The sequence below is a fragment of the Oncorhynchus mykiss genome, chromosome 1 (assembly GCF_057628025.1).
Source record: "Oncorhynchus mykiss isolate SJ-2025 chromosome 1, ASM5762802v1, whole genome shotgun sequence".
NCBI classification, from domain to species: Eukaryota; Metazoa; Chordata; class Actinopteri; order Salmoniformes; family Salmonidae; genus Oncorhynchus; species Oncorhynchus mykiss.
This window is the reverse complement of record NC_143022.1, coordinates 72,526,844-72,553,317: the sequence shown is the minus strand read 5'-3', so window position 1 is coordinate 72,553,317 and position 26,474 is coordinate 72,526,844. Positions and strand designations below refer to the sequence as shown.

General features: G+C 42.3%; 2 protein-coding genes across 3 annotated transcripts in view; one reads left to right on the top strand and one right to left on the bottom strand.

Moving 5' to 3' along the window:
* The first annotated feature begins 4,764 nt into the window (after nucleotides 1-4,764).
* Nucleotides 4,765-19,238, top strand: si:ch211-125o16.4 (uncharacterized). The gene is made up of 5 exons (XM_021610006.3): nucleotides 4,765-5,033; nucleotides 11,049-11,103; nucleotides 11,726-11,849; nucleotides 13,582-13,757; nucleotides 13,923-19,238. The coding sequence occupies exons 2-5, from the start codon at nucleotides 11,101-11,103 to the stop codon at nucleotides 18,732-18,734; spliced, it is 5,115 nt and encodes a 1,704-aa protein (XP_021465681.3). The 5' UTR covers nucleotides 4,765-5,033; nucleotides 11,049-11,100; the 3' UTR covers nucleotides 18,735-19,238.
* The window catches only part of edaradd (EDAR associated via death domain), a 20,374-nt gene continuing 13,129 nt past the window's right edge, over nucleotides 19,230-26,474 (bottom strand). For both annotated transcript variants that reach the window (XM_090238829.1, XM_021610021.3), the window contains exons 2-6: nucleotides 23,442-23,500; nucleotides 23,004-23,046; nucleotides 22,825-22,895; nucleotides 21,070-21,118; nucleotides 19,230-20,851 (exon numbers count right to left, since the gene is read on the bottom strand). In XM_090238829.1, coding sequence (XP_090094955.1) covers nucleotides 20,463-20,851; nucleotides 21,070-21,118; nucleotides 22,825-22,895; nucleotides 23,004-23,046; nucleotides 23,442-23,453 — 564 coding nt within the window. In that variant the 5' untranslated portion in view covers nucleotides 23,454-23,500 and the 3' untranslated portion in view covers nucleotides 19,230-20,462. The remainder of the gene's footprint in view (nucleotides 20,852-21,069; nucleotides 21,119-22,824; nucleotides 22,896-23,003; nucleotides 23,047-23,441; nucleotides 23,501-26,474) is intronic.

The following is a 26,474-nucleotide window of genomic DNA, read 5'->3' as shown; positions in this document are numbered from 1 at the left end:
GCCTTGGTAGACTCTGGAGCCGCAGGAAACTTCATGGATGGTATCTGGGGGCGAAGGAGAATGACGTCCCCTCTGAACCTCTAAGGGACCCCATGAGGGTTACTACGTTGGATGGAAGCCCTCTGGGATCTGGACTTGTCACTACCTCCTTGCGACTTTCAGTTTCCCAACACCAGGAAGTGATGAACTTTCATCTGATCCCCTGTTCCTAGTTCCCTCTCGTCCTTGGCTACCCCTGGCTTCACAGCCATAACTCTCACATCGACTGGTCTGTGGGCACTGTCAAGCAGTGGGGCCCTACGTGCCAAGCCACTTGTATCTTCCAGAGTTCTCCTCCCCGAGTCTCTAGAATCCATCGACCTGTCCCCAGTTCCCGAGTGTTACCATGACCTCAAACAGGTATTTAGCAAACAGAGGGCCACCATGCTACCACCCCATAGACCTTACGATTGCCCCATCGACCTGTTTCCGGGCACCTGCCCCTCCAGGGGTCGGATCTTTTCCCTATCTCCTCCTGAACGAGCTGCTATGGATACCTACATCAAGGACGCTCTGGCAGCAGGCCTCATTCGGCCGTCCACCTCGCCCGCGGGAGCAGGGTTTTTCTTTGTGGCCAAAGAAGACGGTGGATTACGTACTTGCATCGACTACCGGGGACTCAATGCCATAACCGTTCGTAACCGCTACCCGCTACCCCTTATGGCCACAGCATTTGAGCTGCTCCTGGAAGTAGTTGTCCTCACTAAGCTTGACCTGCGGAACGCATACCATCTTGTGCGGGTCAGACACGGTGACGAGTGGAAGACCGCTTTCAACACGCCTACTGGTCACTACGAATACTTGGTGTTGCCCTTCGGCCTGACCAACTGTGTTCCAAGCGCTCATAAACGATGTCCTTAGGGATATGCTTAACATCTTCGTGTTCGTTTACTTGGATGACATCCTCATCTTTTCGGGCTCCCTTCATGAACACACAAAGCATGTCAGACAAGTACTCAAATGCCTCCTAAACAGCCATTTGTACGTTAAGCCGGAAAAATGTGAATTCCATTCCTCCCGAGTACAATTCTTGGGATTTGTAGTGGATCCCGGTCGAGTCCAAATGGACTCCAGGAAGGTAGGGGCGGCAGCGGATTGGCCCACCCCCAAGTCCGTTAAGGAAGTTCAGCGTTTCCTGGGCTTCACAAACTTTTACCGCAAGTTCATCAAGAACTTCAGCTTGGTGGCAGCCCCTCTTTCATCTTTAACCAAGGGTGGCAACGCAAGGTTTCTGTGGGGACAATAAGCTGAAGACGGCCTTCCAACAACTCAAGCAGCGCATCCTCTCTGCTCCCATCCTGACACTTCCGACTGCGGATGAACCTTCTGTGGTGGAGGTTGACGCATCAGAGGTTGGTGTTGGAGCTGTCCTGTCTCAGAGGGGTGAAGACAAGAAGCTCCAACCTTGCACCTTCTTCTCACAACGACTTACCCTGGCCAAGAGGAACTACGATGTGGGGGATCGTGAACTCCTAGCGGTTAAGATGGCATTGAAGGAATGGAGACACTGGCTCGAGGGGGCTTCTCAACCATTTCAAGTGCTTACGGACTACAACAATCTGGAGTATATCCAGCAGGTGAAGCGGTTGAACTCCAGACAAGCTCAATGGTCTCTTTTCTTCAATCGATTCCAGTTTATCCTCACTTATCGGCCAGGGTCGAAGAATCTCAAACCGGACGCCTTGTCCAGAGTCTACGCTCCTGCCAATCGAGAAGATACTGACATGCCTGTTCTTCCTGCCGCTAAGATCGTGGCTCCGATTTCGTGGCAAGTTGAGGATACCGTGAGACGAGCTCAAGCTATCGAACCGAATCCAAAAGGAGGTCCTGCCAATCGGTTGTTTGTCCCCAACGCAGCGAGGACTCAGGTCCTTCTGTGGGGGCACTCCTCTCGCCTCACCTGTCACCCGGGCATAGGTCGCACCTTGGAGTTCATCCAGCGAAAGTTCTGGTGGCCCACCATAAAAGAAGACGTTGCCACGTTCGTCAAGGCCTGTCCCGTGTGCTGCCAGGGCAAATCTTCTCACTTCAGCCCTCAAGGACTCCTTCACCCTTTACCTGTTCCCCACCGACCCTGGTCCCATATGTCGTTGGACTTTATTACTGGCCTACCTCCGTCCCATGGTAATACTACTATCCTAGTCATCATCGACAGGTTTTCTAAGGTGGCCAGGTTCGTCCCCTTGACTAAGTTACCTTCTGCCAAGGAAACGGCTCAGTTGGCAATTAACCATGTGTTCCGAGTTTCCGACAGAGGTCCCCAGTTCGCCTCAAGGTTTTGGAAGGCCTTCTGCCAACTCATTGGGGCCACTGCCAGTCTATCTTCAGGGTACCACCCGGAGTCCAAAGGCCAAACCGAGAGGATGAATCAAGAGCTGGAAACCGCCCTCAGATGTATGGCCTCCAACAACCCATCCACATGGTCGTCCTTCATTGTCTGGGCCGAGTACGCGCACAACACCTTATGCTCCTCCTCCACTGGTATGTCTCCGCACGAGAGTCAGTTTGGCTATGCCCCTCCATTGTTCCCGGACCAGGAGGCAGAAGTGCCTCACAGCGGTACCAACGACAAGCCAACAAACGTCGCCGTCCCGGGCCTATCCTGCACCCCGGCCAGAGCGTCTGGCTCTCCACAAAAAACGTACCGCTACGGGTGGAGTCTCGCAAGCTGTCCCAGAAATACATCGGTCCCTTTAAGGTTGCCAGGAGAGTGAACCCCGTTACATATCGCCTGCACTTACCCAGATCCCTTAAGATTAATCCCACGTTTCACATTTCCTTATTAAAACCTGTTGTCTTTTCTCCCCTTGTCCCGGCAGGCATTATACGGTCCATTATACGGCTTATACGGTCCATCGGATACTGGATTCCCGCCGGGTGCAGCGGTCCTGGCAGTATCTGGTGGACTGGGAAGGCTACGGTCCCGAGGAGCGCTCCTGGGTTCCTGCCAAAGACATAATGGGCCCTGACCTCATTCGACAGTTCAGGGCCCTCCACCCCGAGAAAGCTGGTAGGAACGTCAGGAGCCGTTCCTAGGGGGGGATTCTGTCAGGATTTGGCCAGGATTGTTCCGGTTTTGGCCACTAGATGCCCCCATTGTGCTTTTTTGACCCTTTTGCTTTCCCTTGTTTCCAGTTATTATTTGCACCTGTGCCTCGTCTCCCTTGAATGTATTTAAACCCTTAGTTTTCCTCAGTTCTTTGCTCTGTGTTTGAATGTTAGCACCCAGCCCCAGCGATGCTGTGAACATTTGTTACTCCAGTTGGACTCTCTTGTGGTACTCTGTTTTTATTCTCGTTTATTTATTTTTGATTATCTTTTGAGGCTTTTTTCCTGCTGTACCTACCACCTTGTGGATTTTCCTTTTCACTTGGAGGATGACCTTTTTCTCTTGGAATTACTTTTGACGTTGTGGATTTATATTTTTGCATGAAGTACTTTCCTTTTTACTTTATTAAAACATCGTCTCAAGTACTGCTGTGTCTGCCTCATCTTCTGGGTTCTGCCGACTATTAGTGGCTCAGTTTGCTAAGTGACTGTTTCTCACACCGGAGACCCGAGTTCGTAACCGGGTCCTGACATGTGTGAAAATGTTTGACTGGTACTGTATATTTTAAGTGGTCCCATTTTCATGAATTTGATTGTAAGCTTGACTCCCATTCAAAAACAATACAGGACTTGCACCAGGAAGTAGGCGGGACTTTCATAGGGTATTGGAAGGCTTGGTGAAGCTGTTACCATGCTTCACCTATCCAGTCCCTTCAGATATGCAAATGTTTTCAGTCTGACTATAAATCATATTATTGACAGATGTTATGTTGATTGTCTCTGAATGAAAATATTCAGGAAAGTATCGATCTGCATGTTACCCACGTATCAATTGTTCGCCACTCTGTCTTTCGATATCTTCAATGCAAGTAGGTTTTTGTCTCATCCTGAGATATCATGTTCACTTGCCAACACCCAATCAGGAAATTAAACCTTGAGTTCAGAGGCATTTTTTATAGCACTTACCACTGTAGAGAACAACTGTTTTCCTGGAGCTGAGCCCTACTCTTGTGATGCACTGTTCTAAAATTGTATTCATCGGCAGAGTGGGTAGGGCAATGACTCACTACGCTATGCCTGGTTTTGGTATGGTGCACATAGTAAGCATAACTCTGTAATTTCATAGTCTATGGCCTTATGTCCCACCTGGGACAAAGTGGAATCTGTAAGTATAGTAAATCACAGTATACAGTATGATGATGATGATGTAGTGGAGGGGTTGATGGGTAGAGGTAAGATGCCTGCCATGTAACAACTGTATGGACACACAAACAAAAGTTGAAATAACAGAAATACAATGACTTTTCATTAAATTAAAGATAATTAATCAACTTTTTGAGAGATCGCAATAAAGTTCAAGCCTTTAAAAATAAGAACACCTCAGTCCCCCTTCATTACACAGGTCAGTTGGATACAGTAGGAGATGGCAAATACTGATGAATGGAATCTCTTGATTCCATTCATTTTTCCAGAGCTCTGTGTGTGTGTGTGTGTGTGTGTGTGTGTGTGTGTGTGTGTGTGTGTGTGTGTGTGTGTGTGTGTGTGTGTGTGTGTGTGTGTGAATGCATTAATTTGTTGAGTGTAAGTGTATGTTTTGCAACTATTGCAGGCCTCTGTTTCTTTTCTCTTTGTAAACCTGGTTCAGCCTGTTAAGGAGGAGTGGTGTGTACTTCTCTTATTCATGACCTCTCACTCTCTTCGCAAGTTTCGGTTGTCACCAGCCCTGCAAATGTGTATGACATGTCCCTCTCCCTGTGAAAGGGTTCAGGGTGGGGGTTGGGGTGGCACTGAGGAGCAGGTCTAGGTGTAGTCTAACCTGTTCTCCAGCTCAGGTGGTGATCAGAGAAGGCATTTAACTGACAGATCCTCTTAAATTGACAGAACAGCTGAGGTACAGAGGAGACAACATTGCCTGGGCTTTTGGAGGACTCTAAGACGTTGACAAGGTGAGTCCTTCCCATCCTATGCCCTAATCCGATCCCAGCGAAGCCCCAGCATACAAAGATGAGCTTTATAAGCCTTCTGTTGCCATTAGAATGTGATATTTAACATTGTCGTTCGTGCTGCTGGTACAATGGGAACTTTGTACTCTTTGTAACTCTTGTATGTAGAGTACAGAGGCCTAACAGTTGTTCATCATGCTGTGTTGAAACTAGTAATGGATTTATAGTTTCTGCAATTTTATGAAATTCTTTTAGTTTTATATTTGAAATGTTTTGCTAAACAGATTAAATGGTCCCTCATGAAATTGCCTTGACTTAAATGTAAATGAGCAGGGGAAGGTAGTAAATCATTTGATTCGTGTGCCCCTGCGACTTGATTTGTGTGATATCGACATTTGTGGGTGGATGTAGGGTCATATTCCAGTAATGTATTTTGCCACATGGGTTATTGTTGTTGGCTGATTGTTAATGAACTTGGCGTCACCCTGAAAGATAGTTTGTCAAAATACCTTGCCCAGAACTGTAGATTGATCAATGATTGGTGAAGTGGATTTTGCTAGTGTGGTACTATTCATCAAACATATAGGGCTGGTTTTCCAGACGCACATTAAGCCTAGTCCTGGAATAGAATTCTCCATTGAGATTCTCCAGTTGAGCACGCTTTTTAGTCCAAGCTTAATCTATGTCATGGAAACATGTGTATTGTGTCTTTTATAGTACCCTTGTTACTTAATATCTCTGAGGTGTTGCTGTTGCATTACGTTCTTCATAGTGGTGAGATGAGAATGAAGCCACCATAACATGATGAAAAGGTATACAGCATTTCAATCATTGTCTCATAGAACTAATTTTACATATTTAATGTGTTGCATACCAAGCCAAGCCATTCATGCTGTATTTTTGCTGGTCTATGAAGCCACAATTATAAACCCACAACTATTGACTTGCTTCAACTGCATTATATCTTCTTTTACTTCTAATATTTATCCTCAATTGAAAAATAACTTTTTTCCTTTTCATGAAACAGAGAGACCGGTTAAAGTTGTAACTAAACTTATGTGGCTTCATGTTTTACATTTTCACAGAAGGCATTTGTGGTGGTGTAATAATGTATTGTTTTGATGCCAATATCATGACACTCATAATTCCACTTACACCATTTCTTCTTTCTGACATGCTGCCCACCCAAACCCTCATTATCACAATGCAGGTGAATGTATTGACATTCATTGAGAGTAGTGTGTGTGGCAGTGTGTGGCTGTGGTAGTAGGAATGGCATGTAAGCTAGCATGTGTCTCAACCAACTGGTTTGCAATACATTCCCCTGAGCATCCTGGCACGGGGCCATGCCTTGGATTCCTGAGGCGTGAGGCTGTAGGTGGGTGTCGCTGTCACTCTGTCAGTCTGGCAGCAATAAATTAAAGGCAGAGAGCTTTGACAAGCTTTAGCGTGGATATGAAGTATTATTGTCATTATAAACATTAAGAACACCTTCCTAATATTGTGCTACACCCCCCTTGCCCTCAGAACAGCATCAATTTGTCAGGGAATGGACTTTACAAGGTGTCGAAAGCGCTCCACAGGGATGCTGGCCCATCTTCACCCCAATGCTTCTTACAGTTGGTTCAAGTTGTCTGGATGTCCTTTGGGTGATGTGCCATTCTTGATACACACAGTAAACTGCTGAGCATGAAAAACCCAGCAGCGCTGCAGTTCTTCACACAAGCTGCTGCGCCTGGCACCTACTACCATACCCTGTTCAACGGCACTTACATGTTTTGTCTTGCACACATACTGTCACGGTCTTCCTCCTCTTCATCTGAAGAGGAGAGGCGAGAAGGATCAGAGGACCAAAATGCAGTGTGGTATGTGTTCATAGTGAATATTTAATTAGAGAAAGTACTGAACACTGCAACACTATACAAAAACAATAAACCAATGACAACCGCGAAGCTACAAATGAGACCTGTGCTGACACAAGCCACTAACATAGACAATCACCCACAAACAAACAGTGCAACCCAGGCTACCTAAGTATGATTCTCAATCAGAGACAACTAATGACACCTGCCTCTGATTGAGAACCATACTAGGCCGAAACATAGAAATCCCCAAATCATAGAAAATCAAACATAGACTGCCCACCCAACTCACGCCCTGACCATACTAAATAAATACAAAACAAAGGAAAAAAAGGTCAGAACGTGACGCATACACAATCCATGTCTCAATTGTCTCAAGGCTTGAAAATCTTTCTTTAACCTGTCTCCTCCCCTTCATCTACACCGACTGAAGTGGATTTAACAAGTGACATCAATAAGGGATCACAGCTTTCACCTGGTCAGTCTGTCATGGTAAGAGCAGGTGTTCATAATATTTTGCATACGTAGTGTATAGTATAGTCCGGCTATTCCCAAACTGGGGTATGCTTACAATGCCGTTGGGGGTACTGCCCCCTTATTAGTGAAAGCACCGAACAACAGACAGAGAGGTTGGACAAACGAAGAGGCGCAAATATGATGAAAACTACATTGATTTGGGGTTCACTTATATTGGGAGTAGTGCCTTTCCTCAGCCATAGTGTGTTATATGTGCAGAAGTACTAGATCACAACTCGATAAAACCTTCACTCTTGTGCAGACATTTAGAAACTAATCATGACAATTTGAAAAATAAGCCATGGGAGTTTTTTGAGCGAGAATTAAGACAACTTTCAAGTAGTAAGACATGTATAAAAGCAACAGATACCATTAATAAGACTTTGACTTGGCCATTCTAACACCTGGATATGTTTATTTTTGAACCATTCCATTGTAGATTTTGCTTTATGTTTTGAATCATTGTCTTGTTGGAAGACAAATCTCCGTCCCAGTCTCAGGTCTTTTGCAGACTCCATCAGGTTTTCTTCCAGAATGGTCCTGTATTTGGCTCCATCCATCTTCCCATCAATTTTAACCATCTTCCCTGTCCCTGCTGAAGAAAAGCAGGCCCAAACCATGATGCTGCCACCACCATGTTTGACAGTGGGGATGGTGTGTTCAGCTGTGTTGCTTTTACGCCAAACATAACGTTTTGCATTGTTGCCAAAAAGTTCAATTTTGGTTTCATCTGACCAGAGCACCTTCTTCCACATGTTTGGTGTGTCTGCCAGGTGGCTTGTGGCAAACTTTAAACGACACTTTTTATGGATATCTTTAAGAAATGGCTTTCTTCTTGCCACTCTTCCATAAAGGCCAGATTTGTGCAATATACAAATGATTGTTGTCCTATGGACAGAGTCTCCCACCTCAGCTGTAGATTTCTGCAGTTCATCCAGAGTGATCATGGGCCTCTTGGCTGCATCTCTGATCAGTCTTCTCCTTGTATGAGCTGAAAGTTTAGAGGGACGGCCAAGTCTTGGTAGATTTGCAGTGGTCTGATACTCCTTCCATTTCAATATTATCGCTTGCACAGTGCTCCTTGGGATGTTTAAAGCTTGGGAAATATTTTTGTATCCAAATCCGGCTTTAAACTTCTTCACAAGAGTATCTCGGACCTGCCTGGTGTGTTCCTTGTTCTTCATGATGCTCTCTGCGCTTTTAACGGACCTCTGAGACTATCACAGTGCAGGTGCATTTATACAGAGACTTGATTACACACAGGTGGATTGTATTTATCATCATTAGTCATTTAGGTCAACATTGGATCATTCAGAGATCCTCACTGAACTTCTGGAGAGAGTTTGCTGCACTGAAAGTAAAGGGGCTGAATAATTTTGCACGCCCAATTTTTCAGTTTTTGATTTGTTAAAAAAGTTTGAAATATCCAATAAATGTCGTTCCACTTCATGATTGTGTCCCACTTGTTGTTGATTCTTCACAAAAAAATACAGTTTTATATCTTTATGTTTGAAGCCTGAAATGTGGCAAAAGGTCGCAAAGTTCAAGGGGGCCGAATACTTTCGCAAGGCACTGTATGTGCATCCTTTCAAGCACACCCTTCTCATTAACCTGTGGTGAGTTATTCACAATTGTTGATGAACAAATAAGGTTTGTATACGAGCTCTTTGTCACCTCCCATGAGCCGGGTTGTGACAAAAAATCACACTCGTTCTTATGTTTAAAAATGTATCGTATAGTGTGTGTGTGGCAAGCTTACAGTGATGTCAAAAAACAACATTTTAGAGTGTGCTGACCCTGGTGCTGACCCTGGTACGCAGCTGGAGGTTGAATGTTTGAAGGGGTACGGGACTATAAAAGTTTGGGAACCACTGTATTAAAGAATTTGGCTGTACATCCAACCGGCCTCACAACCGCAGATCACGTGTTACCACGCCAGCCCAGGATCTCCACATCCGGTGTCTTCACCTACGGGATCTGGAGGTTGAATGTTTGAAGGGGTACGGGATGATAACAAGTTTGGGAACCACTGGTATAGTCCAATTTCTATTTTGGTTGGTTGTTGCATGTTATGATATGATAACTCCAGTATTGATGCGAGAATGTAGTAATAATGTAATATGTAGTATTGTTTAGAATGATAGTTGTCTTCCCCTTTATTGAAATGAGTGGCATTCCTAGGCCATAACACATCTTTTGTGTGATGAATTGTTTATCATTTTGTATGAGTGGGGTTAGGGATCTTGAGATGTAGCAAAAGTCTAGGAAAGACTATTCAGTTGTAAGTCTGACCAGAGAGATGCATTAACTCGGTTCTAAAGTGTTGTCACCTGCATAAAAAGTAGTTTTACTTCAAAGAAGTGGTATGCGTTTTTGTGTGTGCACGCATGTACATGCATGTGTGGATGTTTCACCCAATGGGCTCGGAGAGGATGTGGTTTCCTGCTAGCTACACCTCTAAAAAGTTGCACCAGTTATATCAACACATACAGATATTATTATAATGTGAGGAAGTTTTGTAATTATACTGAACAAAAAATAAAATAAAAGGCCACTAAAATGTGCACAGATATCTCAAGTTTTGAGGGAGCATGCAATTGGCATATTGACTGCAGGAATGTCCACCGGAGCTGTTGGCAGATAATTTCATGTTAATTTCTCTACGATAAGCCGCCTCCAATGTCATTTTAGAGAATTTGGCGGCACGTCCAACAGGCCACACAATGGCAGACCATGTGTAACCAAGCCAGCCCAGGACCAACACATGCAGCTTCTTCACCTGCTGGATCGTCTGAGACCAGCCACCCAGACAGCTGATTAGACTGTGGGTTTGCACAACCGAATAATTGCTGCACGAACTGTCAAAAACCGCCTCAGGGAAGCTCGTCTGCATGCCCGTTGTCCTCACCAGGGTCTTGACCTGACTGCAGTGTGGCGTTGTAACCAACTTCAGTAGGCAAATTCTCACCTTTGATGACCACTGGCATGCTAGAGAAGTGTGCTCTTCGCGGATGAATCCCGGTTTCAACACTCCGGGGCAGATGGAAGACAGCGTGTGGGCGAGCGGGTTGCTGATGTCAACATTGTGAACAGAATGCCCGTAGTGGTGGTGGTGGTGAGGTTATGGTATGGGCAGCCACAATCAACAGCCTGATCAACTCTATGCGAAGGAGCTATGTCACGCTGCATGATGGCAAATGGTGGTCACACCAGATACTGACTGGTTTTCTGATCCACGCCCCTATCTTTTTTTTTTTTTAGGTATCTTTGAAGAATAGATGCATATCTGTATTCCCAGTCATGTGAAATCCATAGATTAGGGCCTAATGAATTTACTGTAACTATAACTCAAAATCTTTGAAACTGTTGCATGTTGTGTTTATATATTTGTTCAGAGTAGTAACTACAACAATTCCACATTTTCATTGTAGAACGGTACCTTACAATAAAAATAGTTGAAAATATTACGTTGAAATAGATTTTTCATTATTCTGTCACAAAATGATAGGAGAAAATTGTCCTTGAAGATGTTTCAATGTCCATTTTAATGTAGTGCAAGATAAAACCATGTAAGATTGTTTTATATCTGCTTCTTAAACCACATTATTAACTGCACCTCACTACTTTTTTGTTTTTACAGGTTATAGTGAACATTTTTCTTGATATGCTGCTGTAAATATACTTCAGAAATCATGGTGAGTGAAATACTTTATTTATACAGTTTCCTGACATTTCATAACCTTTCATGCTTCCCATTAAAGAGGCAATCTGTGATTGGTACATCCATTTTTTTTACTTTTAAATTAATTATACCCATTGATTCATGAAGAATCTAACTTAAAAAGCTTAATTAGCTTAGTTCCACTGTCATCCCCCATTGGAACCCAACATATATACACGTTTGTTGCTACATTGTTAGTAAACAATTGATTTATAAACCAACACTAGCTTTAAACCATGTTAAAACTATACTTTTTATATCATGGTTGGTCAGTCCTTGCATCCATTGCTCTGGCAATGAATTTGAGAGTGGTTTCATTTCTCTAGCCTCACCCCTCAACTTTTTTACAAAAACAGTGTTTGAAATCCAGATTTTCCCTTTAAAAGAACAGAAGCATTGAGGAAGTATGTTCTCCTAAAAACAAGCTATCTATCCTATTGGAAATCAGATCCTAAAACCATGCAAATATTGTCTTACCAGAGTCTTTGAATACTGCTCACATACTAATGTAACTGTTACAAACAGTTGATGCTTAAACTTCATGATAGTGACTACAATTGATTTGATTTAATTGTATTTCACTGTTGACATCTTAGAATGGGGAAAGTCAGCAAAGACGTTATTCCGAAAGCTTGGTCCTGGAGGATTCAGACAGAGGAGGAGTTGTCATCACTGGAATCACAGACCCTAGAGTCACTAATAAGAGTGGCTTGAAAGAAGGTAAAGTGTCACAGATCAGTTAATTTCTGCAACAACAAAAAACATTCTTAATTATAAAATGTAAAGCATATGTACGTTTTGTTATTGGTTGTACATACAGTGGGGCAAAAAAGCATTTAGTCAGACACCAATTGTGCAAGTTCTCCCACTTAAAAAGATGAGAGAGGCCTGTAATTTTCCTCATAGGTACACTTCAACTATGACAGACAAAATTAGAAGAAAAAAAATCCAGAAAATCACATTGTAGGATTTTTAATGAATCTATTTGCAAATTATGGTGGAAAATAAGTATTTGGTCACCTACAAACAAGCAAGATTTCTGGCTCTCACAGACATGTAACTTCTTCTTTAAGACCCTCCTCTGTCCTCCACTCGTTACCTGTATTAATGGCACCTGTTTGAACTTGTTATCAGTATAAAAGACACCTGTCCACAACCTCAAACAGTCACACTCCAAACTCCACTATGGCCAAGACCAAAGAGCTGTCAAAGGACACCAGAAACAAAATTGTAGACCTGCACCAGGCTGGGAAGACTGAATCTGCAGCCTGGTTTGAAGAAATCAACTGTGGGAGCAATTATTAGGAAATGGAAGACATACAAGACCACTGATAATCTCCCTCGATCTGGGGCTCCACGCAAGATCTCACCCCATGGGGTCAAAATGATCACAAGAACGGTGAGCAAAAATCCCAGAACCACACGGGGGGACCTAGTGAATGACCTGCAAAGAGCTGGGACCAAAGTAACAAAGCCTACCATCAGTAACACACTATGCCGCCAGGGACTCAAATCCTGCAGTGCCAGACGTGTCCCCCTGCTTAAGCCAGTACATGTCCAGGCCCGTCTGAAGTTTGCTAGACAGCATTTGGATGATCCAGAAGAAGATTGGGAGAATGTCATATGGTCAGATGAAACCAAAATATAACTTTTTGGTAAAAACTCAACTCGTCGTGTTTGGAGGACAAAGAATGCTGAGTTGCATCCAAAGAACACCATACCTACTGTGAAGCACGGGGGTGGAAACATCATGCCAGGATGAGGACCAGGACGACTGATCCGTGTAAAGGAAAGAATGAATGGGGTCATGTATCGTGAGATTTTGAGTGAAAACCTCCTTCCATCAGCAAGGGCATTGAAGATGAAACGTGGCTGGGTCTTTCAGCATGACAATGATCCCAAACACACCGCCCGGGCAACGAAGGAGTGGGTTCGTAAGAAGCATTTCAAGGTCCTGGAGTGGCCTAGCCAGTCTCCAGATCTCAACCCCATAGAAAATCTTTGGAGGGAGTTGAAAGTCCATGTTGCCCAGCAACAGCCCCAAAACATCACTGCTCTAGAGGAGATCTGCATGGAGGAATGGGCCAAAATACCAGCAACAGTGTGTGAAAACCTTGTGAAGACTTACAGAAAACGTTTGACCTCTGTTATATACCCTTTGTTGGCAATGACAAACTATTGAGATAAACTTTTGTTATTGACCAAAAACTTATTTTCCACCATAATTTGCAAATAAATTCATAAAAAATCCTACAATGTGATTTTTAGGATTTTTTCTCTCTCATTTTGTCTGTCATAGTTGAAGTGTACCTATGATGAAAATTACAGGCCTCTCATCTTTTTAAGTGGGAGAACTTGCACAATTGGTGTCTGACTAAATACTTTTTTGCCCCACTGTATAAGAAAACGACAGAGAAATTTTTTAAACCCTCCATTTCTTCTACTGTTTTAGGCGATGAGATTGTCGCTGCCACCATACATCTTAACCACCTTAATAAAGATGACCTGATGAAAATACTTAAGATCATGGAGCCTTATGAAGACAACATGAGTTTTGTGACAAAGCCGGATCTGAATGCCAGCGTCAGTCTCAGCTCACTGGACAGTGGTCTCAAAAGTCCCGGGGATGTACGTTTCAGAATCAAATTTACTTCATGATTTATGTCAGCAGTCATTACACTATGCTCAAGGTTCTTTTTAATTTCTGAACAATTATATTAATAATGTATTATGGATCAATACCTTAGTATTTGTCCATTGACTACCACTTAATTGCTATTTGATTGTCTACAGATGCTCAAAGATACCTACAGCAGAATGCAGCGAGCAGTTGAGGCACCATCTATTGAGGTTAATGGCCTCAATGGACAATTAAATGCAGAAGGCTGGTTGAAGAATGAAATCAATGGTCCCGCTTTGAATGGGGTATTGCCCAATGTGACATTGGACACACCTGGACCTGATGGAGGTGCAAAGTTCCCCACCATTGGAATGTCTGGACCAGTAATGAAAGGAGCAGATCAGGAAGGCACCCTCACACACCCTAAAGTCAGTCTATCAACACCAGAGTTCAGCACTCCAGATGCTTCACTTGACTTGGAGAAACCTGAGGTTAAGACAAGTGGATTGATGTACAAGCCTCCAAAATTCAAAATGCCTCACTTCAAACTACCACACGTAAAAGCCAACGCGCCAAAGGGAGATGTGAATGTATCAGCAGATTTAGAAGGCCCTGGTTTCAGTGGAGAGCTAGAGAAACGAGACCTGAACCTCTCATCCCCTGATGTGGAAATCAAATGCCCAGATTTGAATGGGCCAAATGCTGTCTTGAAAGCTCCAGCTGTTGACATAGAGGCTCCTTCTGGCAAATTCAAATGGCTTACTCTCACAAAGCCCAAGTTTGGATTATCTGGACCAAAAATGAAGGGACATGAAGTGGACATAGATGCTGACCTGTCTGCACCTGACATGAATCTCTCCACTCTAAACATTGATGGAGAGATAAGCGCATCAGATGTAGACTTGAGTATACCAAAAGCTGAGGTAGATCTGCAAGCTCCAGATATCGACATTGAGGCTCTCTCGAGTAAATTTAAATGGCCTCATTTAAATAAACACAAATTTGGTCTTCATGGGCCCAAAGTCAACTCCCCTGGTGTGGATGTTAAGGCAGATCTGGAGAAACCAACAGTTGATCTTTCTGTCCCAAAGATTGAGGCTGAAATGAGCAACCCAGATTTAGAACTGAATTTACCCAAAGCAGACCTCAGCAGCCCTGAGGTAGATGTGAAGGCCCATGTTGTTGATATTCATCCTCCCACTGGGAAACTTAAGTTCCCAACACTCAAAAAGCCCAATTTCAGGCTCTCTGGACCAAATATAAAAGCTCCAGACATTGATGTTGATGCAGATCTGAAGGCACCTGACCTCAGTCTCTCTGTCCCTGAAGTTGAGGCAGGGCTTAACATGCCTGATTTGCACACCAATTTGCCAAATGCAGATATCAAAGGCCCTGAAGTAGACATGAACGCATCAGAAGTGGACATTGAGCCCGTTTCAGGGAAATTAAAATGGTTTACTCTAAAAAAAACAAAGTTTGGTCTCTCTGGACCCAAGGTTAAGGGTCTTGAAGAATTGAATCTCGCCCCTCCAAACGTTGATGGAGAAATAAATGCACCAGATGTAGATCTTATTTTACCCAAATCTGACCTGGAAGGCCCAGAGGTAGATGTTGACACTGATGCCCATTCTGGAAAATTCAAGTGGTTCAACCTAAAGAAGCCCACAGCTGATTTGAAAGGTCCAGATGTAGATCTTCAAGCACCAGAGGTCGACATTAAGACACCCTCTGGAAAGCAAAGATTTCCAACTTTAAAAATGCCCACAATTAACTGGACTGGACATAAGGTGAAGGGACCAAAGCTTGATGGTGATCTGAAGAGAGCAGAATTGGACCTATCAGCTCCCAAGTTTGATGTGAATTTACCAGGAGCAGATCCCCAAGGCCTTGATCTTAACCTCTCCACACCATCAATTACAGCAGACATTGCTGTTCCAGATGTAGATCTTCAGGCACCAGAAGTTAACATGGAGGCACCCACTGGAAAGAAACGATTTCCAACTTTAAAAATGCCCAAAATTAACTGGTCTGGACATAAGGTGAAGGGACCAAACCTTGATATTGATGCTGATCTAAAGAAAGCAGATTTGGACCTCTCAGCTCCGGAGGTTGATGTGAATTTACCAGAAGCAGATCTCCAAGGCTCTGATCTCAACCTCTCAGCACCAGCAATTGAAGGAAACATCGCTGTTCCAGATATCAATGTCAGTTTGCCTGAAGCTAACCTCAAAGGACCAGATGTAGATTTAGACCTTGATGCTCCCTCTGGAAAATTCAAGTTGCCAAAACTAAAATGGACAAAAATAAGAAAAGTAAAAGGACCAGAACTTGATGTTGATCTTAAGACCTCAGAATTAGCTGTTGATGTTAATTCACTTGAAGCAGATCTGAAAGGGCCTTGTCTCAACTTGAAAACAACAGATCTCAACCTTTCAGCACCAGCAATTGAGGGAGACATTGCTGCTCCAGATTTCAATACCAGTTTGCCTGAAGTTGACCCTGATGCTCCCTCTGGAACATTCAAGTTGCCAAAATACAAACTCCCAAAATTCAGTGTAATAGGGCGAAGAGTTAAAGGACCAAACCTTGATGCTGAGCTAAAGGCCCCAAAATTGGATGTCTCTGTTCCTGATGTGGACGTCAGTTTGCCGACTGCTGACATCCAAGCCCCTGTAGTTGAGCTGAAAACACCCGACCTGGACCTTTCTGCTCCAAAGATTGAGGGAACCATCGCTGCTCCAGATTTGAGTGTCAGTTTGCCTGAAGCTGACATCAAAGGTCCAGAGGTAGATCTCGACACCCCAGAAGTTGACCTTGATGTTCCCTCTGGAACATTCAAGTTGCCAAAATTCAAACTCCCCAAAACCAGTTTAACAGGACCAAGAGTTAAAGGACCAAACCTTGATGCTGAGCTAAAGGCCCCAAAATTGGATGTCTCTGTTCCTGATGTGGATGTCAGTTTGCAGACAGCTGACCTCCAAACCCCTGTAGTAGAGCTGAAAACACCAGACCTTTCTGCCCCCAAAATCAAGGGATCTATGGCTGCTCCAGATTTGAGGACCAATTTGCCTGAAGCTGGCATTAAAGGTCAAGCGATAGATCTTAAAGCCCCAGAAGTTGATCTTGATGCTCCCTCTGGAACATTCAAGTTGCCAAAATTCAAACTCCCCAAAACCAGTTTAACAGGACCAAGAGTTAAAGGACCAAACCTTGATGCTGAGCTAAAGGCCCCAAAATTGGATGTCTCTGTTCCTGATGTGGATGTCAGTTTGCAGACAGCTGACCTCCAAACCCCTGTAGTAGAGCTGAAAACACCAGACCTTTCTGCCCCCAAAATCAAGGGATCTATGGCTGCTCCAGATTTGAGGACCAATTTGCCTGAAGCTGGCATTAAAGGTCAAGCGATAGATCTTAAAGCCCCAGAAGTTGATCTTGATGCTCCCTCTGGAACATTCAAGTTGCCCAAATTCAAACTCCCCAAATCCAGTTTAACAGGACCAAGAGTTAAAGGACCAAACCTTGATGCTGAGCTAAAGGCCCCAAAATTGGATGTCTCTATTCCTGATGTGGATGTCAATTTACCGACAGCTGACCTCCAAGCCACTGTAGTAGAGCTGAAAACACCAGATCTCAACCGTTCTGCCCCCAAACTTGATGGTGAAGTGAATGTACCAGAGATTAGAATGAATGTACCCAAAACTGATCTCAAAGGACCTGGACTAGTTCTAAAAGCTCCAGATGTAGACATTGATGCCCCTTCAGGCAAATTCAAATTGCCCCATTTTAAGCTCCCCACATTTGGCCTTTCAGGTTCTGAACTGGAGGGACAAAACCTTGATGTTGAGACACCTGACATTAAAGTTTCAGTTCCCAGAGTTGAGAGTCGACTTGAAGCCCCAAAGGTAGATATAGCTCTACCTCAAGCATACCTCAAGCTATCAGATCCTAATGTTAAAAGTGATATCAGTGCTCCAGATGTAAATCTAAGTTTACCAAAAACGTACCTCTCTGGCCCTGAGGTAGAGTTGAATGGTCCTGATCTAAGTCTCTCTACCCCAGAAATGAAAGTAAGTGTCCCAGACATTAAAGGCCCTGATGCCAAGTTTAAAGCTAAAGATGTTGACATTGAGGCTCCCTCTGAAAATCTGCCACATTTTAAGATGCCAAAGTTTGGTCTCTCGGGGCCTAGAATAAAGGGCACAGAATTTAATGCTAGTGCAGATGTAAATACACCTGATGTGGAAGTTTCAGTCCCCAAAAATGAGGGAGAGATTAGTACCCCTGAACTGAGTCTCTCTGCACCTGGCATTGAGGCCAGTGCTGACATGCCATATTTGGATGTAAATGTACCAGAAGCTGACCTCAAAGTAGATGTTGAGGAAGAGGGAGACACTCACAAAAGTACATTCAAATGGCCATTCAAGTGGCCAAGCTTTAACTTATCTGGCTCAAAAGGTAAAGATTCTGACATGGACGATGAGGAAGAATCAAAGCGTGATCAGGTGGAGGTGCCAATGTTTACATTTCACAGACTGCCACAGAACAACAAGATTGAGAGTGCATTCCAAGATGCTGCCAAGGCCCTTGGTGAGGCGATGGACACGCCAAAGCTTGAAGGAGGCCTTGAAACAGCTGGCGTAGAGGTCAGTTTGCCTAAAGTGAATGAAGGACAGAAGGTGACATCACCTTCAGGACTTATTAACATCATGGAGCGGTTGAATAGATTTAAAGCAAAAACACCCACAGCTAATGTCTCCCTACCAGAAGTGAAAGGTGAGCTCCATACCCCTAGCCTTGATGTCAGCTCTACCTCAGACGTAGATAGTTCCACTAAGCTTAAAAGAGGGACTTTCAAAGTTACAAAACCTGAATCTGGGATAGGCCTGGAATACCCTGTAGTGGACTCAGAGGGAAACGATAGCATGTCAATAAGCCTCTCCAATATGCTTGGTCTGAATATCAAAGAGCCCGATACAGATTATTGATAGTTTCCAGTCATGTGAACCGTACACTTGGGATAAACCAACATGATTGTAACTACTTTGTAAATACATACATTTGTTCATGAGTTGACTCCATTTTAAGGATGTGTTTTTTCTCTATGTACAAACAAAACAGAAACATGTAATTATTTGTTTGTCGATTCTCTGATAACTTAGTTAATCCATATGCTACTACATCTATATTCAAACAGTTGACAGCAAAATGAAGGAAAATATGCTCATTGGCTCTGTGTACTCAAACGTATTTAAATTATGGTAATGTTTCCCAAATGCTGTTCACTTGGAAGTTTACTTATTATTATTTTTTACAAATGCCTCAGTATTGTATCTTTCACAATTCAGACATGTTTCACCCATAAAGGAGACAATCTTTATGGAAGCTGTCATCTTCACATTTTAAGCTAAAACAATTGTTGAACAGTGAAATGTAATTCTACTATTAATTTGTTATTTCCTTCTCCAATAAACTACAATATGTCTATATGACTAAATTTATTGATGATTGACTATAAATTATACTGTAATTGACTACAGCAATATGTAACAGTATTATATTACATGGCAGGTTTGAATTCCTGTTTGATTGGATATTCATCACTGAAATTAAAACAAATAAACATGAACCAAGTTGATATAATCATCACACACACAGAAAGCTCAAACTTTCATGGAAGACTTCCTATAGTAAACCTTTTTTTCGTCACTTGTATTTTCAATGTTTCCGTACCTGTAGATTTCCAGTCATTGCGCTAACACTAGTTAGCATTGGTTCACGAAACTACCGCTAATGTCCTTCATACTGCACGCAGAGACATACAAATGGTATCCAAGAGTTCAACTGATGCAAGATTCTCACAGTATCCCTTAAATAGTATTTTAATTGACATGATTAAAGTAAATGATGATATGAGGATATGATTTTTTTTTTTAAGTATTATTGAGGGAAAGTTAATAAGATTAGCAAGAATATGTAAACCATCTAGCTTTTATTTGCTTCAAGTGGGGTTGGGGAGAGGAATTGGAACCACATTCAATATATCTCTGCGTAAGGGCAAATTCCTAATTAGAATTCAAACTGTAGTGAAATTGAAAAACACAATCTCAGCTTCATCAAACTATCCCAAAATAATCAACTCATTAACTATGAATACGAACAATACATTATTTGGAGATTATTCCTATTTTTATGAGACTATAAAGACCAAAACGCAACACTGTCATCTTTGCCATATGATATATACTACATTAATTCTTATCATGGTCACTGTTCTAAAAAAATTACAATTGATGAACAATTCACCCTTTTAATCTCGTTCTCCTTTTCCCACCTCACCTTCTTTACGTGCTGTTGGTTAACACAGCTCTACTTTTTATGCTCTAGCCGCCTCATTATTTTTGTGGGTACACCAACACTTGAACACACAACAATTCAGAGAATGAGGAACCTTTTGAAAAAGAAAAGAATGTGCCGGTTGAGATAATCTGAACTACAGTATTGGTAACAAGTACAAAACGACAATCAGTCCCATTAAGTCCTCAACTCCACAGGAGTCATAACATGTGATCCAGTTGTCTTTTGCACACCAAATCATCTAAAATCCGGGAACCACTGGTTGTTAAATAAATAGGCTTCTGATAACAAATGGTCCAAGTCCCTGTTGTCATTGCTAATTCAATAAAGTGGATAGCGATTAATGAGGGCATATGTGATTAATGAGCATTTTGCCAGCGTGAGGGCCAGTCGTTCTCCATCCAGCGTTGCAGAAGCCGCAGCACATCAATGCGCTGGTAGACCCGGCAAAGTTCGGTGAGCTCAGTGACGGTCTTGTGGTTGTTGCGCAGCAGGAACTCTTGTGTGGGGCTGTGGCACATTGAGCCCTGGGTCCGGTGCTCCAGCAGAGTCAGCTCATCATAGCTCATACCCCAACGGCTCGCAAAGTTCTTCCAGTTCTTGACAGTGCAATGATTTGGATCCAGTTTAAGACGCAGTAAGTCAAGCAAGTCGTTGTCATCCATTAGGTCACTGATCTTTGGAGGTGGAGCTGAGCAGCAGCACTTCTCACATTGGTTGTTCAAGAACTGCAGCTCCTTGGGGAAGTCTAAGGGGTAGGGATTGGGGCAAGGGAGAATGGAATTACCAACAGCCTTGGAAATATACAGTGCACATGAAAATGATTAGTCTACTATTTTGGTACATGTACTGTATGCAAATGTAATGCATCTGTCTTGAAAGATGTGTTGCTATAATCTATCTACAACATGTGTTTGCAAATGTTGTTCAGGGGTATAGTATATATCATGATAAAATGAAAATTACCTGGTGAGATGGAGCCTGTGCAGATGCACTCTACACCATCTTCCACTGGCTGTATGAGGTTGGATAAAACAAAACATTACATTCAGTTCTAATTATAGAGAGGAATTAACTACAATATGATTCAGAATATCTTACAGCAGTGGTTCCCAAACATTTTATAGTCCTGTACCCCTTCAAACATGCAACCTCCAGCTGCATACCCCCTCTAGCACCAGGGTCTGCGCACTCTCAAATGTTGTTTTTTTGCCATCATACAACTAATAATAATCAATAATTTAGCTCTTTATTTAACGATCTTACATATGAAACCTTATTTGTTCATCAACAATTGTGAATAACTCGCCACAGGTTAATGAGAAGGGTGTGCTTGAAAGGATACACATAACTCTGCAATGTTGGGTTGTATTGGAGAGAGTCTCAGTCTTAAATCATTTTCCACACACACATGCTAGTGAGGGCCGAGAATCCACTCTCACATAGCTCACTCAAGTGCTTCGCTATGTCACATTTGACATTGTCCGTAAGCTTGATCATTTGCACACAAAAAATCATACAATGATGGAAAGACCTGTGTTGTCCTTGATAATGCAGACAGAGAAGAGTTCCAACTTCTTAATCATAGCCACAATTTTGTCCCGCACATTGAATAGTTGCGGAGAGTCCCTATAATCCTAGATTCAGATCACAGGAGAGAAAAAACATCACCCAGATAGGCCAGTCGTGTGAGAAAATGGTCAGTAAAGAAAACTTTAGGCTTGTCTCTCAATTAAAAAAAAAAAAAAGTGTCAATACTTTGCCCCTTGATAACCTGCGCACTTCTGTATGTTGTTAAAGCGTTACATGGTCGCTGCCCATATCATTGCATAGTGCAGAAAATACACAAGAGTTCAGGGGCCTTGCTTTAACAAAGTTAACCATTTTCACTGTAGTGTCCAAAACGTCTTTCAAGCTGTCAGGCATTCCCTTGGCAGCAAGAGTGGATGCTGCGGTGTACCCATGTGACGTCGGGAGCAACTGCTTGCACGTGCGTTACCACTCCACTATGTCTCCCTGTCATGGCTTTTGCACCATCAGTACAGATACCAACATAAGCAGCAGCTACGTCTGGCTACATACGAACCATTAGTGTAATTCCCGCGAGAGAGTAACGGTTAATGTGATTGGATGTTAATTATTTGACTAGGCTACCTGTATTTGACATTGTGTTGATATTTCGTGTTTCGTTGAACACTAGGTTGGTTTAATTACATGTTTGGCAGTGAAACGAGGCTGCTCAGGCGAGAAAAAAACCTCACCCAAATGTATAGCCCTGTTGGAAAATATACATGGACGGTTTGAAAATGTGAATAAATAAATATATATATATATATATATATATATATATATATATATAACATGTGAATCACATTTTTATTTGGAATACCTGCCTTACAGTATTCTAATTGATAGTATTAAAATAACACAACCTTTTTAAACCAACTCACAAACCTTTTCCTATACGGAAACAAGCGATCATTCTCACTCATTAAAACGGTCTTGTGGTTTTGACACCAACCACTAGTTCCAGTTACAAAGGCTCAAACATTACAGACCAGGTCATGACATTTCAGATGCTGGCTTAGCGGTTGGAGTTATCTTTAGTAATCTACAGTTTACAGGAGCATCCTGTCAAGGCTCATCACCACATTTTCACATTAATATGAAACTAACACAAAGAAACTACACTATCTCAGTGTAAGTGAGCCCATCACCCACCTGTCTTATTCTGTCTGAGAGAGGTGTAAGGTAGCCAGGTGGCATGGACCTCAGCTGCAGTGTCACTGTATCTGGAAAGGACAGATAGAAGGTATAGATGAATATTGTACTTTCTCATCAGAGGCCCTAGAAAGGCACATCAGTTGTGTGAACAGATGTATTGAGTTTAGAGCACCTACCTTGAGGTTCTGTGACTTGGACTGGATAGTTGGACTTCAAGGACTAAGAGACACAAACACAAATGTTCAGCTTTGCTACAAAATGACACTGATGGATTCTGATCTTTATAGTGATAGAAATATTTGAAGACAGAGAGATAGCAATTAAAACACAAACTGTGGAGAAAAATTATACTCTGTGTTGGATAGCAAAAAGTGGCTTGTTGCAACTTGCTTCTATATTAGTCCCTGGGCGTAAGAAATCCCAGCATAATGTACTCAACTATGGTTAAATTACTTTACATGGCTATTTTCTGAAAACATGGCTTTTCTCAGTCTACTCAGACTGAAGAGTTAGCAGTCATTTTGTTCTATTCTTTTGAAATTAGAAAACATTCAATTAAATTCAGATTGTACATTTCTTAACACTAGTTTGTTTCTGATGATAGACGGCCATACCATTTCTGCCATGAAGCTACTAGTATCTGTGTCCTCCACTGGTTCAGAGATGATTCTATCTGTCAAGACAAAACAGGGATATTACATGAAGAGAACAATGGAAAGGAACATATTGCAGATGTTATATATAATGATGGCTGATGGAAATTATGGAATGCAGTTTTTCAACTAAGCAAATATCAGAATGAAGAGGATACATTAAATCTGAAATGATTGATTGTCCTGGGTCCTGACATAGTGGACATGGACACACATGGATGAGTTGCAGATGTACAAAGCCCTCAATTTTGGCTTTAAAACATACAGCTAAGTCTAACTGACAAAATATAGGAAACACCAACATAAAGTGTCTTAATAGGGTGTTGGGCCACCACGAGCCAGAACAGTTTAAATGCACCTTGGCATAGATTCTACAAGTGTCTGGAACTCTATTGGAGGGATGCAACACCATTCTTCCACAAGAAATTCCATTATTTGGTGTTTTGTTGATGGTGGTGGAAAACGCTGTATCAGGCGCCGCTCCAGAATCTCCCATCAGTGTTCAATTGGGTTAAGATCTGGTGACTGAGACGGCCATGGTTTACGTTGTTTTCATGCTCATTAAACCATTCAGTGACCACTTGTGCCCTGTGGATGGGGGCATAGTCATGGTAGCCAAAATAATGGCCTACTCAGTATTTTTATACATAACCCTAAGCATGATTGAATTTTAATTGCTTAATTAACTCAGGAACAACACGTGTGGAAGCATCTGCTTTCAATTTACTTTGTATTCCTCAGTTGCTCATCTTTACATTATTTTGGCACTTACCTGTACCTCTACAAGGTCATTCAGGCTTCCATCAGTCTGCATCATTGTAAGGCTATTGTATGAGACCTGAGGGCTCCAAATAAAGAGCTGCTCTGACTTTTCTGGCCTTTCTTAGGTTACATTCCATGAAGCTGACACTCACTTCGGCTTAGATGGGAACATTGGGTTTGTAAACACATTCAAGTGAACTAAAGACCATTTCCTATAGCTACATTAAGTTAGTGACACAGTTGAAACTGTGCCAGGCAAAGATCTCAAATGAAAACACGTGGGTGGACTTCCTCGTACCAGAGACAACATTTTCAGGGTTCTCACACATTGGTGACGTGAGCAAACATATACACAAACTGATGCACCGTATCCAATTTTACCACAGCAAATGTTATTATAATGGAGCTGTAAGGTCACTCGCACCAGGGGCCTGTCAGTCTGTCATTGATTGAACATATCACCATCAAGAAGGGACATTTTGTCAAGACGTCAAATAACTACTAAAACACCCTCACAAGTTTTGATTGAACAAAATTATTTTCACATTTTCTAGTCATAGATCACGGTCCAGAAACTGTGATCATTTCTGTGCAGGCTACAAACAACTTAATTGGCACACACTGGTTCAATTAATGTTGAATTAAATTACATTGAATCAACGTGGAATAGATGTTGAATTGACATCTGTGCCACGTGGGAAAAGAGTACATTTTGCAGTATTTTCTGCATATTGTCATATTGCAGTATTTTCTCAACTGTTTCCTACATGATTATGATGACAGTGAGACAAGAGAGGACCTGCCAGTTACCCCTCCATATGCCAAGCTCTCAGTAAGATCAATAACAGCAGAAGAGTTAGTGATGTTTTATGCAGTGTCACTGTAATAACCATGTAATTGCTGTTGCATACATAGAAATAGAGTCTCATTCTAGGCCTGCGGTTGCACAGAGTTATGTACAGATCCTTTGGTAATGCATACTCACTCTACCTTGCTCCTTATTAGTGCATGCAATGCTGAGACACATCAGCCCCACATCCCCTACTCATCAACTATAAGCAGAAACCCAGCTCATCTCAGTATTGTTTCTGCTGCACAGGGAATGCAGAGACATGTACCTACTTGCTCAGGAAAAAGTTCAAGAGATGAAATATAAGCCACATCATAATAACGTTAGATCCCTCGAGGCCATGATTCCACAGAGATGAACCTACATTTTCTCCTTTTTGACCACCCATGCCTTTGCTGCTAAGATAAGTCAAGTTTTTAAACATTTAATCAGATCGTGTAACGGTGCATTTGCTCAGCAGTGACAAAGGCACACAAATGGCTTGAGATGAATGGCGTGCTGACGTGCTAATACCTAACTCAATCCATGCAGTTTCTATCTCTAGCACAAAGATGGACAAATGCCTCGTTGCCTCGTCTATGCACGGTGGATGATTGAGGGTTGTGTGTGTGTGTCTGTGCTGGAAAACTCAAGTTCCACCATGCTCAGCACGAAAAATAAGTTATGTGATTTGTTGAGTGAGATGAGGCGTACTTTGCTGACCTAAAGCCTTCGGCTGCTGTAAAGGCTTCGGCTACTGTAAAGGCCTTGGCTGCTATACTAAAATTGACAACGCAATAGTAAGAAATAATAGAGATCTTGTTCTTCAAGACATGCTGATGAGGACAATGTTTCAGTATTAAAAAAGCAGACATTTTTATGAAAGAACCAGAGCATTGTGCAGCAGTGGGGTATTATTGTTCTGCTCATTCAAGTGAAAAGGCATCCTCAAGACCCAACAAATATCTGTTCAAACAGATCACAGAGTAAATGTAATTCATTTGCATGAGCTCAAGGGGTCAGCTCACATTTTCACACACCAAAACAACCATTTACATTTGCAAACATTATTGATTAACCATTTCAAATCATTATAGATTCACAGTGAAAACCAAACATATAAAATGTGGGGTTATATTTTTTACAACATTGACGTTTAAAAAAAACAGCCATTTAGGTTTGATTCATCAGGGTGTCCAAAGTCTCAAATTTGAGATAGCATAAAACTGTTATGTTTAATCACGTTAGTACAGTTTGGCATAGCCTAGGCCTACCCTACTCACTTTTATCACTGACAGAATTTTATATTTTCCAACTCCCACACATCTTATACATCCACTGAGAGCAGTGGAGGATACTCAGATTAGGAAGGGGAGGACTATCTTCCTCAGTGAATTTCATAA

Bases quoted from the DNA above. Each gene is read 5' to 3' on its own strand.
- si:ch211-125o16.4 (XM_021610006.3), top strand. The intron at 11,850-13,581 runs GTAAAGTGTCAC...CTACTGTTTTAG, and splicing joins TAAGAGTGGCTTGAAAGAAG to GCGATGAGATTGTCGCTGCC. The intron at 13,758-13,922 runs GTACGTTTCAGA...GATTGTCTACAG, and splicing joins GTCTCAAAAGTCCCGGGGAT to ATGCTCAAAGATACCTACAG.